A 13,418-nucleotide genomic window follows, 5' to 3' on the forward strand; every position below is an offset into this window, starting at 1 on the left:
ATATATATATATATATATATATCTCAGCACAGTGATGATCTTTGAATATATTGTTTTTATGTGAATTCACTTGAGATACAAACCTAACTCAAAATTAACCTTTTAATATGGTTCATGTTTGTATTGTGTCATGCTTCTAAAAAAGTTCTTGTTTCTTTAGATATAAATTTTGCCATTGTTTTTCCATCTTCTCCTTTTTCCATGCTCTGTCAACAACCCACTTGTGTAAAGCACTTCTACACACACCGCTGTTGCGCTTTTAAAGTACTGTACAATTAAAGTTGATCTGTTGTCATTACACCATATTACAAATCTGCAGTCACTAGGCAAAGCTTCCTCGTCACAATAAGGAGCAGGTCTAAGATCAGAGAGGAAATGCTGTTTTTGAATATTTAGCAGGTATCCTGGGAATAAGAACAGTGATTTTTAGAGGTGATCTCTTCTGCTGTCTGTGAACCGCTTCATATGTCAGGATGCAACATAGAAGAAATTGCATGATTTCACTCTCTGTTCGATCCCCTCGTGGCTTCGCTCAGACCAGATTGCCTCTGAAATAAAACAGATGGTACGCGTTCGGTGGGAAACAGACTAAAAATTGCGCCGCCCTAGCAGGGCGCATTTAGAAGACCTGTGTTTGTGTGTTTGATTCAGTAGTCGCGTAAATACTAGTTTTCTGAATATTTGGACAGAGTCTGTAGGAAGTTTGAGCGTCTGCTTCCAATGCTGCTTGGCACAGACGTGAAGTGACTAAAGAGGACTGCCAGTGTTTGGAACAGAGGGAGCATTTTTTAGGCCATTCTGACATTAAATGAAATATTCAGCTCAGTGTTATTTCATGCTGTGTCTCCATGTGTTTCGCTGTCGTTTGCTCAAACTATTTATTGCAGTTTTGGATCAAATTTTTTGCTCTGAAATTCTGTCATCCTTTTGAGCTAGAAGCATCCTTGGATGGGCCTAAAGGCAGAGTTGATAATGTTGAAAAGCTAGCAAGAGTTGAAATTAGCATCGCCTTGGGACTCTACTTAACCCCTCCCCCTGCCCTTGGGGCTCTGACCAAAATGGACGAGCATCGCTGTGTTGCTGAATCAGAGCAGAGAATGGAACCGCAATTTACTTCTGTGTTTTATCTGTTCGATTTTGTGTAAAGCACTTTGAATTGCCCTGTTGCTGAAATGTGCTATACAAATAAGGCTGCCTTGCCTTGCCAGTCTTTACTACCGTCTTATTCACTGGTAAGTTAACAACTAATATTATCATACTGAATGTTTAAAACAAATATGACTCCTGACATGCATTGAGTTCAGCGCAGCGGGGCAAGGAGGCATTTCATTGGTTCTGGACCGCGAGGCAGTGATTGGCGGGCATTTTTACAGGGTTACAGCAGCTACAGATGACATATTTTTTTTGCCACTTTTATAGAGCCCATGTTATTTATGTTAGTTATTTATTGCCGTCTGGGTGTAAAGACCATTTCAAACAATACATAAAAAAGTGTATATTGGAAACAAGTAACCAACCATGGCTTTAAAACACAAACAAAGGCAAGTTGAATTTGATGGATGTCCTTTAAGCACAGGCAGCAAATCAAATTCAAGCCTTTGTAACCTTGTTGCCAGTTTCAGAGCCCTGACAGGACTTACCATAGCTGTGTACTGAGCCTGGGCCTGGGCCTGGGCCTGGGCCTGAGCCACCTGCTGCTGGTACATGGGCTGCATCATCATCTGCTGCTGCCGCTGCTGTAGGAGGGCCTGCTGCTGTTGCTGCTGGAGGAGGGCCTGCTGCTGTTGCTGCTGGAGGAGGGCCTGCTGCTGCTGAAGCTGGAGGGACTGCTGCACAGCCTGTTGGTACTGAGGAAGGGTTGTAAAGGGATTCAAAACCTTTCTCTCAGTGACAGTTTCAGAAATAATGAACAGGAGCTGGGAGATATGGAAAAAAAATCAAATATCACAATATTTTTGATCAAATACCTCAATGTTGATTTTGATGCGATATTGTAGGGTTGACTATTGGTGCTCTCACAAAATATGAACACGACATTTTTGATAAATAATCACCAATAATGTGTATACAATGACTAAGTGGGTAAAGGGAAATACTAAAACAGTCTGGTAGATAATTACATTACTTAACTGTAATGCAGCCTTTATAACAAGGAAAAGGGGAAAGACAACATTTGTGTCATATGACAATATTATGATACCCAAAATTTCAGATGATAAAGCCTCAAGATTTTATTTATATGTGTGTGTATATATAAATAAGGTGTTTGAGTTGTGATGTATGTCGGTTAAGTGCACGTACCTGAATGTATTGGAGTTGCTGTGCATTTACATGTTGTTGCTGCACAGCTTGTTGCTGCTGTTGTTGTTGATGTTGAGGATGGTGATGTTGTTGTTGTTGTTGTTGTTGTTGTTGAAGCTGCTGTAGACGCAGGTCCCCAGGCTGGAGCTGCTGCAGGACTCTGTGTTGCTGACTGCTGGGCTGGGACTGCATGGATGGCTGCCCAGAGCCAGGGGTGGGAGCTGAGTGGATAGGTATAGATGGATGGATTACTACAACACAACATTGAGCACAGAAGCCCACACATGTAAACTTTATAACCAAAAGCATGAGTCTATAGCGATGGAGTTTAATTTCCGGGACTCAGATCTCTGCAGGGTTAATCGAGACAGCTAGCTAGACTATCTGTCCAATCTCAGTTTTCTGTTGCATGACTAAGACAAATTTTGGTACGTACACATGTTCCACCAAAACAAGTTCCTTCCTGATGCTATTTTGCAGAGGCCCCGTTGCTCCGTACAGCTCTTAGCACGACCAAATATGATTGTAATTGGTTTAAAGAAATGCCAATAAACAACAGCATGTTTTTTTCTCCCATGCTGGTAGCTATGTGGACTAAACAGACCCTTCTCCACAGTGCTGAGGAGGAAGGTCTGGCAGTGCAAGACTAGTAAAATCTTGAAAGTTGACTTTTACTAACTACTTTGGCTTTGTATCATCGTACATCGTGAAATGTCATTCGTTATAAAAAAAATATTTCTCAAAAGTTACAACTGTAAACAAGCATTTACAGTTTAGCATTCGGTTTTCTCTCCTCTAATGCATACGGTACATATCTTCATGTAATAAACTAATAATTTCTTAATGTTACGGTCTGTTTTCTTTTACTTTTTTTGTTTAAGAGATTAGGAGACTCCTTTAAGATAATGTAAACTTCTCTAGACATTAAATATGAAGCACACTAAAGTTCAACAAACCTTTCTGGCCATTGCTGACGGGTGCCGACGGCCCAGTCATCTTGACAGGGGTGACAGTGTTGGCGATGGGTAGAACATTACTGTTTGCCGCTTTAGGCCTCTGTCGGGGAGCTATTGACGTTTCTGTCGGGCCTACAGCGTTGGTTATCCTGAGAAGAAGTCAAAAGTTGTCCCTCAACATGTGGTGTATGTACAGCAAGGTTTGTACTGTGTGCTATCCTGACGTGGAATGTACTGTTCTGTCCATATACATGTTAAAGTCAGCACGAAACAGTGATCTTAACTGATTCTTTTTAATTAGCCTGGGGGAAAAAAAATCTCTTATTCTTATGTTATTCTTTCCAACATAGATTAACAGTTTAACTTTATAATACTGTTTTGTAATTTATATATCAGTCCTAATGCTGGTTTGTAAAAAGTAAAATAGGGTGGGGTAAAATAAGAGATTACCTAGCTTTCGTCATGCTTTTTCTAGCTGCGACCTCACTAGCGGTTAGAGGCTCTGGTAGCGATGTAGGGATGGGAGAGTTCTGAAAAAAGGAGAGGAGAATTATGTTAATAAGCAAATGACCGCAAAGGCTAAAGCTACACTGATTTACTTTATTCCAGTGACTTACAAAGAGATTTGGCACTGGGCAGTCTTTTCCAGCTAATTTGAAGGCAAAGTAGGACACTTGGTAAATGTCTGGTCTCATCTCCTGGTCTGGTTCGAGCATATATCCTGAAAAAGACAGAGGTAATTTCATAAAGCATCATCTTATGTATTGTATTATTGTATTGTGGTTGATGTGCATTTTCTCCATTTGGTCACTTGGTGGAGTTGTTGGTCACATATTTAAAAAAAAGGAAGAGCCACTGTAGGATGCACTTAGTGAATTGGAATGACTTGAAAATTACAAATAACTCCCAAAACATCTGAACAGACACATGAAGTTTAGAAAAAAGAAGAAATAGAAGTGATTCTAAATAGTGATAGAAATAATTCAGAGGTAGTACTTAAAACATTAATCACAAACTTACTGATTAAACAATGCAGCTTGAAGGAGAATTTGGAGTTATCTGGAACAATAAAGGATCCGTCACATATGGCAACTTGACTCTCCCCAAATGGAAGTGCGAAGAAACACAGCTTGTACAACAAGCATCCAAGTGCCTGAGGAGAAAACAGAAACAGTACTGAAAAACACTTGACACCCTCACTAACTGTGATACCTGAGGTTTAGTACTGTAGGTTTAGTACTATATTGTATTGCAGAATTGACTTTTTAAAACAACCTTTTCCTCCATAAAAACTTTTTTTACTTCAACAAAAAGCCAAACCTCAAACGCATCACAGCTTAATTAGCAACGTAGCTATAGAGGAACTTTGCTTAAACAAACTAAGGGCTGGGTATATTTGGAAAAAAATTACAATTACAACACCAGTATATTGGTACTGGTATTGTAATTGTAATTGAACACCCTTAAATTGATACCGATACCAACAAAGTACTTCATTTGTTACCCATCCTGTGAATGGAAGCATCTCTTAACGCTGCTAAATAGACTACTATAACCACAACATGTCAGGTACAGTCCATCCTTGTGGGAAGTGAAGGGCTAACCCTGGCAATGTTGTTGCCGTTTTCTACCCACTGAGCTACACAGGCCTGCTAAACAAAGAATTAATGTTTCTTACGTCACAGCTTTTAATATTCAGGCCAAGAGTCTGCTCTCCTTGCAATATGGCTGTCCAAACAAATTCACATGCAAAAGTACTCTAATCCCAAATCATTTAAGCAGTTGCCGCTATATTTGGCTCTGGCATCTTTTTGTTGATGGTGCAGTTGGAGATGAAAGAGACTGTGGAATTAGCAGTAGTGGAATGTCTTTCCTTTAAGCGCTGTATCTGAAGACAGATATTCTTCACAGTCCTCAGCTCAACTAGCTAATCCAGTCTGTTACTAAACTCCTGATCTGAGTCAAACAGCACAGCCTCCAAACACAACCCCAAAATGTATGGCCAAATGAATGTGACATTTGTGTGAGGCAACAATGTATGAAACAACAGACTTTTAAACACGTGGCTAAACATAGAACAGGTAGTGAGAATGCATGGGGTGGTCCACAGGAAGTTAGTGTTTTTGTTGCATGTCCCACAGAAGTTCAAACAGCCCTGTTTAAAGCTTCTGTCTATACATCTCATACACCTATCACTGCAGACTGATACATTAATCCACAGTTGCAAAATAAAGCAGATATAAAAAGACTGATTTTAGTGTTCTATAAGAAAGGCAATGTGTAAGTGATTATACTAGAGTTATGCCATTACCAGTATCGGAAAAGCCTCCCATACAGCTTAAAATTCTGGATCGTGTTTAGCCCCGAAAACAATCAACTTTAAAATAGTTTCACTTTTTGTACTGTTACTGTACCATTTAAAATGTTAAATGTCCTATATTACTAAAAGCAGCTGCGCCTATAAAAGTAATTGTTGATTTGTCTTGATTCAAAGTTGTAAAACAGAATGTGAAAAGGTCTGTGCACACGTTTATAATGCACATGTCCTATCAATAGCCACACCGTTATATGCTGGTTGTTTTAACTCCATGGGTGCATTAATTCACACCACCCCATAAAAATGGCTGCTGTCCAATCCTCTCTACCTAGGCCTATTTTACACAAGCTTATTGAGGTTGTCAACTTATCTAATTATCTCAAAGGAAGGGAAAATAGAAGAGGGTGAGGCAGAGAGTTGTGAATGATGTTGACCAATGTTTTATGAGAGAAAACACAGTTAAAGAGCTTATGGAGGCAAACAGCCTGCATCAGGGAGTTTCAACATCGCAGTGAATAAACTAAAAGAAAAAGTTTGACGAGCACTATATGTAATTAAGAGAAAAGGTTATAATTTCCAAATTCCAATTATTATCTAACTTAAAATATTTGACAGTGTCATCCAGCCAGTATAGGATCCACTCCGTCAGAGTTACACCCGTTGGGACAAACATCCAACAGAATCTTAACATGCAGAATTCCGCAGATACATTTTACACATCCACAGAAAGAAACCAACAAAATATCTAGAGCAGGATCCGGCAGATACCCCCTGATAATTACCATTCAAAAGAGAATGCTCAACTTTTTGTAACAAGTTGAAATCCAGCCCTCGAGACACCCTCCACTTCTAAGCCCTCCAAATATAAGAACTGAACCCAGGATTGAGTACCTTATGTCAGTTGATAGAGAGGCTTACTGCCCACTCTGACCTGCCCCACAACACTGCTCTCCAAACACCAAGAGAGACGGAGAACCTGTCAGGGCAGAGCGACGCCCAAGACACTTCACACAGTGCAAACCAGCACTGCAAATGTCATCACACACACACACACAGACCCACACACACACACACAGACACACAAACACACACACACACACACACACACACACACATCCCTTACCCATATATCAGCCTTAGTGGTGATGGCTTTCCCTGCGTACAAGTTAATCATCTCTGGCGCTCGATATGAAAGGGTCGTGTACCTGTGAGAAACAACAAGAAGGAGTAAGTAATAAAATGTAATTATAAAGCGCTTTTCACAGATAAAGTCACAAGGACAAAAAACATACAAGAGAACAAAACACATTAAGGGGCCATCCACATGGAAACGCTTTTTGGTGGAAACGCACGTTTTGGCTGATCGTCCAAAAGAATCCTGTAAACACACTGCCTGAAAACGCAATAATTTAAAATCTGGGCCCAGGGTGAAAGAAATTTGAAACTGCCGCACTTGTGTTTATGTTTAGATGACAAAGCCGCATACTTGCATCATCGCCACACCCCTCAACTTCTAGCCTTTGACCTCTTATCTGGCAACAACATCTCATGACAACAACGTCAGACTACATGATGGTGTTCCTGCTGGAGAAGATACTGATATTGATTTTACTAGGTAAAAATATACTTTGTTTGTATGCAGCACGCAAGAATACCTTCTACGTCTTCTCCATTTGTTGGGGGGGAGGGGGGGTCTTAAAGTCTGAAATGCCATTCCAAAACATCTGCTTCAACATATTTGTTTGTTAAAAAGTGAAAATGTATTTTTTTAATTTTGTGCATTCTTTACCAGCACTAGTTATTTTAATATATAAAACGTATGATGAACTTAAAAAATATGACGCATCTTTGGCCACATGGGGGCAGTTGAAACAAGTTGCATTTCATATATTCATAAAAATATTGATCTGTCTTATTTTAAATAAATCCAATAAAACAATAATAAACATTTTGAAAGGGGGAATAGTGCGTTATTAAGTATTTCTATTTTTGATATTTAAGTGCAAGTGCCTGCATCTCACTCATTTGCTTTGTGGACACAGACCTTGAGTTGCAGCAGGTTGTGTGCAACATTGTATTTGATAGCAATCTGGCCACACGCAAGATTTGTTTTAGGTAGGAGTAATCTGACGGCCTGGTATACAGTAGTATGAGTAAAGTGGGATTAGAACAGGTGGAATTGTTGGCATGGGATGTCCAACATCATAAGATAAAGGTAAGAATACCTTACCCTCCACTAAATCTATCAGTTGATGGCCATTTTCAACCAGCAACTGAGGAGACCAGGAACTAAATTTGAAACAATAGCCACATTTTAACCCAAGGTTTTTGGGACCTTTAAGTCCCTGGAACTATTGTTAAGGAACTAAAAGGTTCCTGTAGCCCATTGTTGTTATAGACTATTAAGCAACACTTTATTGAACTGACAGATTTTTCAAACAGAAGTAACGTTAGCTGCACACTGACTGACAAAAAAAATTCTCTCGTTCCCAGCTCCATTGTGCCTCATTCCAAGGTTCCTGTACTTTCAAAAAGTACTATTTTTTTTGAGTGGTAAAAAGGCCTCAGAAAATGACCCCAAATTTAATTTTGACCCTTGTTCCTGTGGCCGAAAGTCAGCTGATTCCTCAGATGGTTCCTAGTTCAGAGAGAAAGTTACTACGGTCAAAAGGTGGCATCACAAGTATGTTGCTTTTGTGCTTTCCTGTTTGTGTTTTAACTGCATCTGAAGAACCATGAAGATGAGGAAAATTAGCACAATTACAAGGCAGCATTATTGATGCAAATATCACACTGTGCCATTTTCTTATGTGTCAGAGTGTGATATTTGCATGAATGAGGAAAAGGAGACACTTCTGAAAATAACCGCATTAAAACAATTAACAAATAAAGTTTGATTTAAATTCTCTAAATTGCTCATGTGCACACTTAGAAAAGTCTCTCATGTTGCCTCATCCTTTTTTTGGACTCGTTAAAAAGTTGGCTCTATAACTCCAATGGCAACAACATTACAAGAAATTTCCATTTCACAATGCCTGCTGTAACTTACTTAAGGCAACTTTGACCAGTAAGTTAAATTCAGAAGTTAAAACCTTCCCATGATCTAGATTTAGGGCCTATCTCAGTAGCAGGGAGTTTTTGGGGAGGCAGGCACTAGAACAGAAACTACACATGTCTGTGAAATCAAAATGCCGGTTTACTTCCTGAGATTTAAAATAAATAGTCCTGGGTTTCCCCCAAAGTTCCTGTGGTGCCAAAACAATACGTTCCAGCAGCCTGGACATATTAGTGGCAAGTTCATATTAAAGGTTTTACCAACTACTGTATTGAGTGACATGCAGAACATACATACTTCTTAATTTCGTCCTCCACGGCAGTCACTCCATCTTTATGTGGCAGCAAAATTTTGTGAGTAGAACTGCCGAAGTCACACAGCACGTAATTTCCCTGGTCATTCAGCAGGATGTTTTCCACCTGGTGAAAAAACAGATAGAGGTTTATAGACTTTTTAATAAACAAAAAAAAGCATAACTCAAAGATTAAAATGAATGACAACTACATAAATTGGCAGATGTAGTTAAATGTAACTTTGTCTTGGCTGGCGGATTTGAGAGCAGTGTCACTGATCATCTAATAACCGTGCTGCAATCCCAATACCTTTAAACTGCATTTAATGTTATTTCTCTGATTTATTACAGTTTTCTCTATAACAGCTTTTTATGTGTAGAACTGGTATGACAATGCCCAAGCAGCTACTTCTTTATGGACTCCACCCTGTATAATTTAACAAAGGCTACACTGTGGTTGTGATTGAGACACATCATCTTATTAAATTGCACCAGCTGGGACTCTGATGAAATTGTTTGTGACAGACAGATGAACAAACAACCAACCAAGTCGGAGCTAATCCCCACCTACATCACAATGGGCATGGACGACAATCAGTGGATAAAGTTGCTTATAAAAGCTGAACTAAATTAACACATTGATGAAGTAGTAAGACAAGCCTTCATTACAATAATTCTCATCCAAGCTATTCTATGGCCCAGTAAACAAAAGGCAAATTTCAATCACCATCAGTCTGAAAACAGATGATTTGTGTTTCTATGTTATTAGATGTTCTATTAGGGGAGTCAGGCCTTGTTTTTTTTTTCAGGAATGATTGAGGAAAGGCTAGAAATAAATGAAGGCAGTGGGAGGAAAAAAAAATATGAAAAAAGTAGCAAAGAAAGAGGAAGTGACAGAAAGATGAGACTGGCTGAAAGTGCAAAAATGGCATAAGATTGAAAATGTAAGAAGTGAACATCTGAAAATAGAAAACCATAGTGTGACACAGAAGAGGAGGAGAGAGAAACAAGTATTAAGAGAAATATTTCAAACTGTCCAAGGAAATGCTGAGCTAATGAAAGCAGCAGTGTCTCAATACTCTTGACAGCTCAGGGTTAAGGGGCTTTTTTTGCACTCTCACTTCCCCTGGCAATGCGTGACTGGGCCTCCGTGGTCTTTTGTGTCCCTGCGATGTTATGTAAGCCATGTAGGCTGAACAGATAGATACAGACAGCGAACAGAGGACAGGCCTGTGAGACTGAAGAGACCGCACTGTTTAGAGGCTTGTCCAACTGGAGATAGTACAGCAACCCAGTGATTGAAGCACTGAGGAGAATTCAACTAGGGTGGGAAACTACCACTGGCCTCCAAGCATCAGCAAAATGAGGGTAAATCTGGCTCATAGCCACCCTTGATTTGAAAATCTATTCTGAAAGCCACGTAAGCTGAAAGTTAGTGAGGAATTTCAAGATGTATCAACTATTGTGGCCTTGTACAAAGAGTGAGTTTGGTGCACAATGAGAAAGAGGGTGCATGGGCAGCAGACAAGGGGGGTATGGGACAAGAGGAAGAACAGGAAATAAGAGAGCTGGCATAGGAAGCAGGGAGCATAAGAGGAAGCAGAGGAGTTAGAACAAGCTGTGAAACCAAATTGTTCTTTCTTTCTTCTGCTGACCATGCAGATTTCCATCACTTAGGTTTATACACATTAGGGCGGGTAACATCCTCCTTACTTTGAGGTCTCTATGGATGATGGGTGTCTTGCATTGGTGCAGGCGGGCTACGGCCTCGCACGTGTCACAGAAGATGTGGAGGACCTCAGCCTCACTGAAGCCCACATTCAACCGCTGGTTCATCTGCTTCACCACCTGACCTGCTGCAGGAGAAAGGTGAGAGACAGCTTTAGGACTCAGGTCATCAGTTCAGGCTGGGAAACCAAGTACCAGCCAGCTTGTTTGTAAAATATATTTTCTAACTGGGACAGCTGCAGTTGTTTTGTATGCTTGTGATTACATTCACAGCCTCAAGGTGAGACAATTAAAACTCAATATTTTCAATACAGCAAATGGTATCTAAAGGTTTAGAGATTTTGCTTTAATCACAGTTAGTGGCTACTTTTTTTTGGACCATTGAAATTAGCCATTACAATAAAAAATAGAAATGTCATGTGTCATTTGAGTCCGTGACTATATCTTCTGCTTTTAGCTTACACACGTTTTGAGGACAACAGTGTGCGACAGAAAGGGTAGGCAGACAGCAGAATCAATGTTTCAATCCGTTTCTAAATTAACTAAATATGTCACCATGTAAAAGCTGCATCAATTTGATTATTTTCATTAACCAGAGTGATGTTTGCATATAAACTTGTCCAATGAGACAGCGGGCTGCTACGATAAATAGAGGTAACTACATAGCCCCATAAATCTGATGTAGATAGTTGGCGAATGCTAGATTGTATTTATTACCCAATGGGCAGTGAAGTTGGCTTTACTTTTGATAGGCATTGCTGTGTAACTTCCAAGTGGTGATTTGATGAAGACCAAACATCATCCACCATCTTAACTATAGTGTGCGACAAGGACCAAAAACATTTAAAAAACGAAAAAAATTTAGAAACCATTCCTTTAGGTCTGCTTTAATTTAGGTTTGGTTTCATTTAGTTTATTTGTCCCAGAGTAATCCTAATTAATCCAAATAAAAATCAGAAATCAAATATTTTAATCTGAAAAATGCAGTGGAATAATAGAGTATAAAACATGATGTCATGTCATGGTTTCAGGACATGTGTGTATATACAAACAGAGAGGCTGTACCTTTACAATATTCCATTAGGATCAGGACCTCCCAGACACTGTCCGACACCGCATTTATTGTAGAATCCAGGTAGCCAACAATGTTTTTATGGCCTGACAGCTCCTTCTGCACATGGGAGGAAAAGATGGAACTGATCAGAACAAGAAGTCACAGGAGTGTTCAAGAAGAAGAAAAAGATGTACATGTCCAAAATGTAATTGTTACGGACATAGCTCAGACTACAACAGCCTCCAAAACCACATGGTAGCTTTTGAGGTATTTACGAAGGATATATGTTGATTTTTCACACGTTTTGTCACCTATCAGTAAGTGCTGAGGAGCATTCATGTTTGGACATGTATAGTATCGCTGCTATATTTGTTCAGAAGAGGGATGCTGCTAGTGAATGTTTTAATTTAAAATGAAGCATGAAAGACTTCAGACTGGAATTACACTCTGTTTCTTCATGTCTTTAAAAGTGGTTTTCAGTACGTAACTACAAATGTAAACTGCATTTAAGAAGACAGAGAGGTAAATCCTGTTAGATAGATAAACCAATTACGTTGCCTACAGCTGCATACATTTTAATCAGATTTGTTAAACTTAAAATCTGCCTTATTACAAGCTATGACGTGTATTTACCTCCTGATTTAGCATTTTTACAATGCATGCAGTGTTTATAAATCTATGGAAACCACATCCAATTGCAAACGACCACAGAAACATTGCTGACCGTGATGTGTTCCTTAGAGAACACATCCCAAAAGTTAAACATCAAGCTGAATTTAGTCTAATCTCGTCTTTGCGGTCAAGCTACTGTGTGGCAAGATTGTCTTAACTTGATTCATTTGCTGAATTAAAGCATCACAGTGTTGTATGTGTTGGTTTACTAAATGCCAGCATGACAAGACAGACTTGCTGTGTGTTGTGGAAACTGACACACCCAAGGCAGCATCTCAATGGGCCAGAACTGAGTCACTGTTTAAGGTCAGCTGTGTGGGTGACTATTACACAACTGATGAAGTAAAAAGACACACAAAGCTGGCCAAACAGCTCAGAGTGAACTGTTCACTGACACACTGGGGTCAAACGTTCAAGACAACACATCTGCTGTTGTCCAAGTAGTACAAGTCTGCTAGTTTAAAGATACATGAGAATATGTAACTTTGAATGACATAAACCACCTTGAATTATTTGCTGTAATCGTGTGAGTTCCAGCTCTGTGTAATAGATCAAACGTATCAGCCAATAGACCAGGTGCATTAATACAATGTCACCTAGCACACAGCCAAAAGGCTTTTGCTCTTGCCAAACTAGAAATGCAGAAAAACAGGATGGTTAAGGCAGAGGGAATGAAGCCATTTATATGTGCCTTGCATTGTGAGAGCATGCATCTTTACGAGGGCTTGTGCCCCATTTTACACAAGAGTTAGGTCCTTAAATTAAATACCTAAAAACTGAGAATGCCCTCATGATATTTTTGAGATAATGAGTACAGTGCAAAGTAAGATCTCTGTGCACAAAAAGTGAGAGAAATCTGTTTTCCAGCCAGGGAAGGATTAGAAGGAACACTGTTGACATTGCAGCCTAACAGAGGAATAAAATGGTATGGAGATCAGCAAAATGACAAGCCAGATCTTTTCATTTCAACTCCAATTAGCTGTGGTCAATTTACACAGCAAATTTACATTTAGCTGCTGCCCCCACAGCAGTAAATTACTTAT

The 13,418-nt window shown here is 39.5% G+C and overlaps 1 protein-coding gene across 3 annotated transcripts in view; it reads right to left on the reverse strand.

Annotated features, from left to right (window-relative positions):
• Positions 1–13,418, reverse strand: part of bmp2k (BMP2 inducible kinase) — a 45,129-nt gene that overhangs the window by 13,027 nt on the left and 18,684 nt on the right. For 2 of the 3 annotated variants that reach the window (XM_034872874.1, XM_034872873.1), the window contains exons 3-12: positions 11,715–11,820; positions 10,635–10,777; positions 8,927–9,048; positions 6,698–6,779; positions 4,278–4,410; positions 3,875–3,978; positions 3,708–3,787; positions 3,258–3,406; positions 2,302–2,522; positions 1,641–1,847 (exon numbers count right to left, since the gene is read on the reverse strand). In XM_034872874.1, coding sequence (XP_034728765.1) covers positions 1,641–1,847; positions 2,302–2,522; positions 3,258–3,406; positions 3,708–3,787; positions 3,875–3,978; positions 4,278–4,410; positions 6,698–6,779; positions 8,927–9,048; positions 10,635–10,777; positions 11,715–11,820 — 1,347 coding nt within the window. Of the gene's footprint in view, positions 1–1,640; positions 1,848–2,301; positions 2,523–3,257; positions 3,407–3,707; positions 3,788–3,874; positions 3,979–4,277; positions 4,411–6,697; positions 6,780–8,926; positions 9,049–10,634; positions 10,778–11,366; positions 11,464–11,714; positions 11,821–13,418 lie in introns of all 3 variants that reach the window. The other variant, XM_034872875.1, reaches the window with a different exon arrangement.

This window comes from Etheostoma cragini, chromosome 5 (assembly GCF_013103735.1).
Source record: "Etheostoma cragini isolate CJK2018 chromosome 5, CSU_Ecrag_1.0, whole genome shotgun sequence".
Lineage (NCBI taxonomy): Eukaryota > Metazoa > Chordata > Actinopteri > Perciformes > Percidae > Etheostoma > Etheostoma cragini.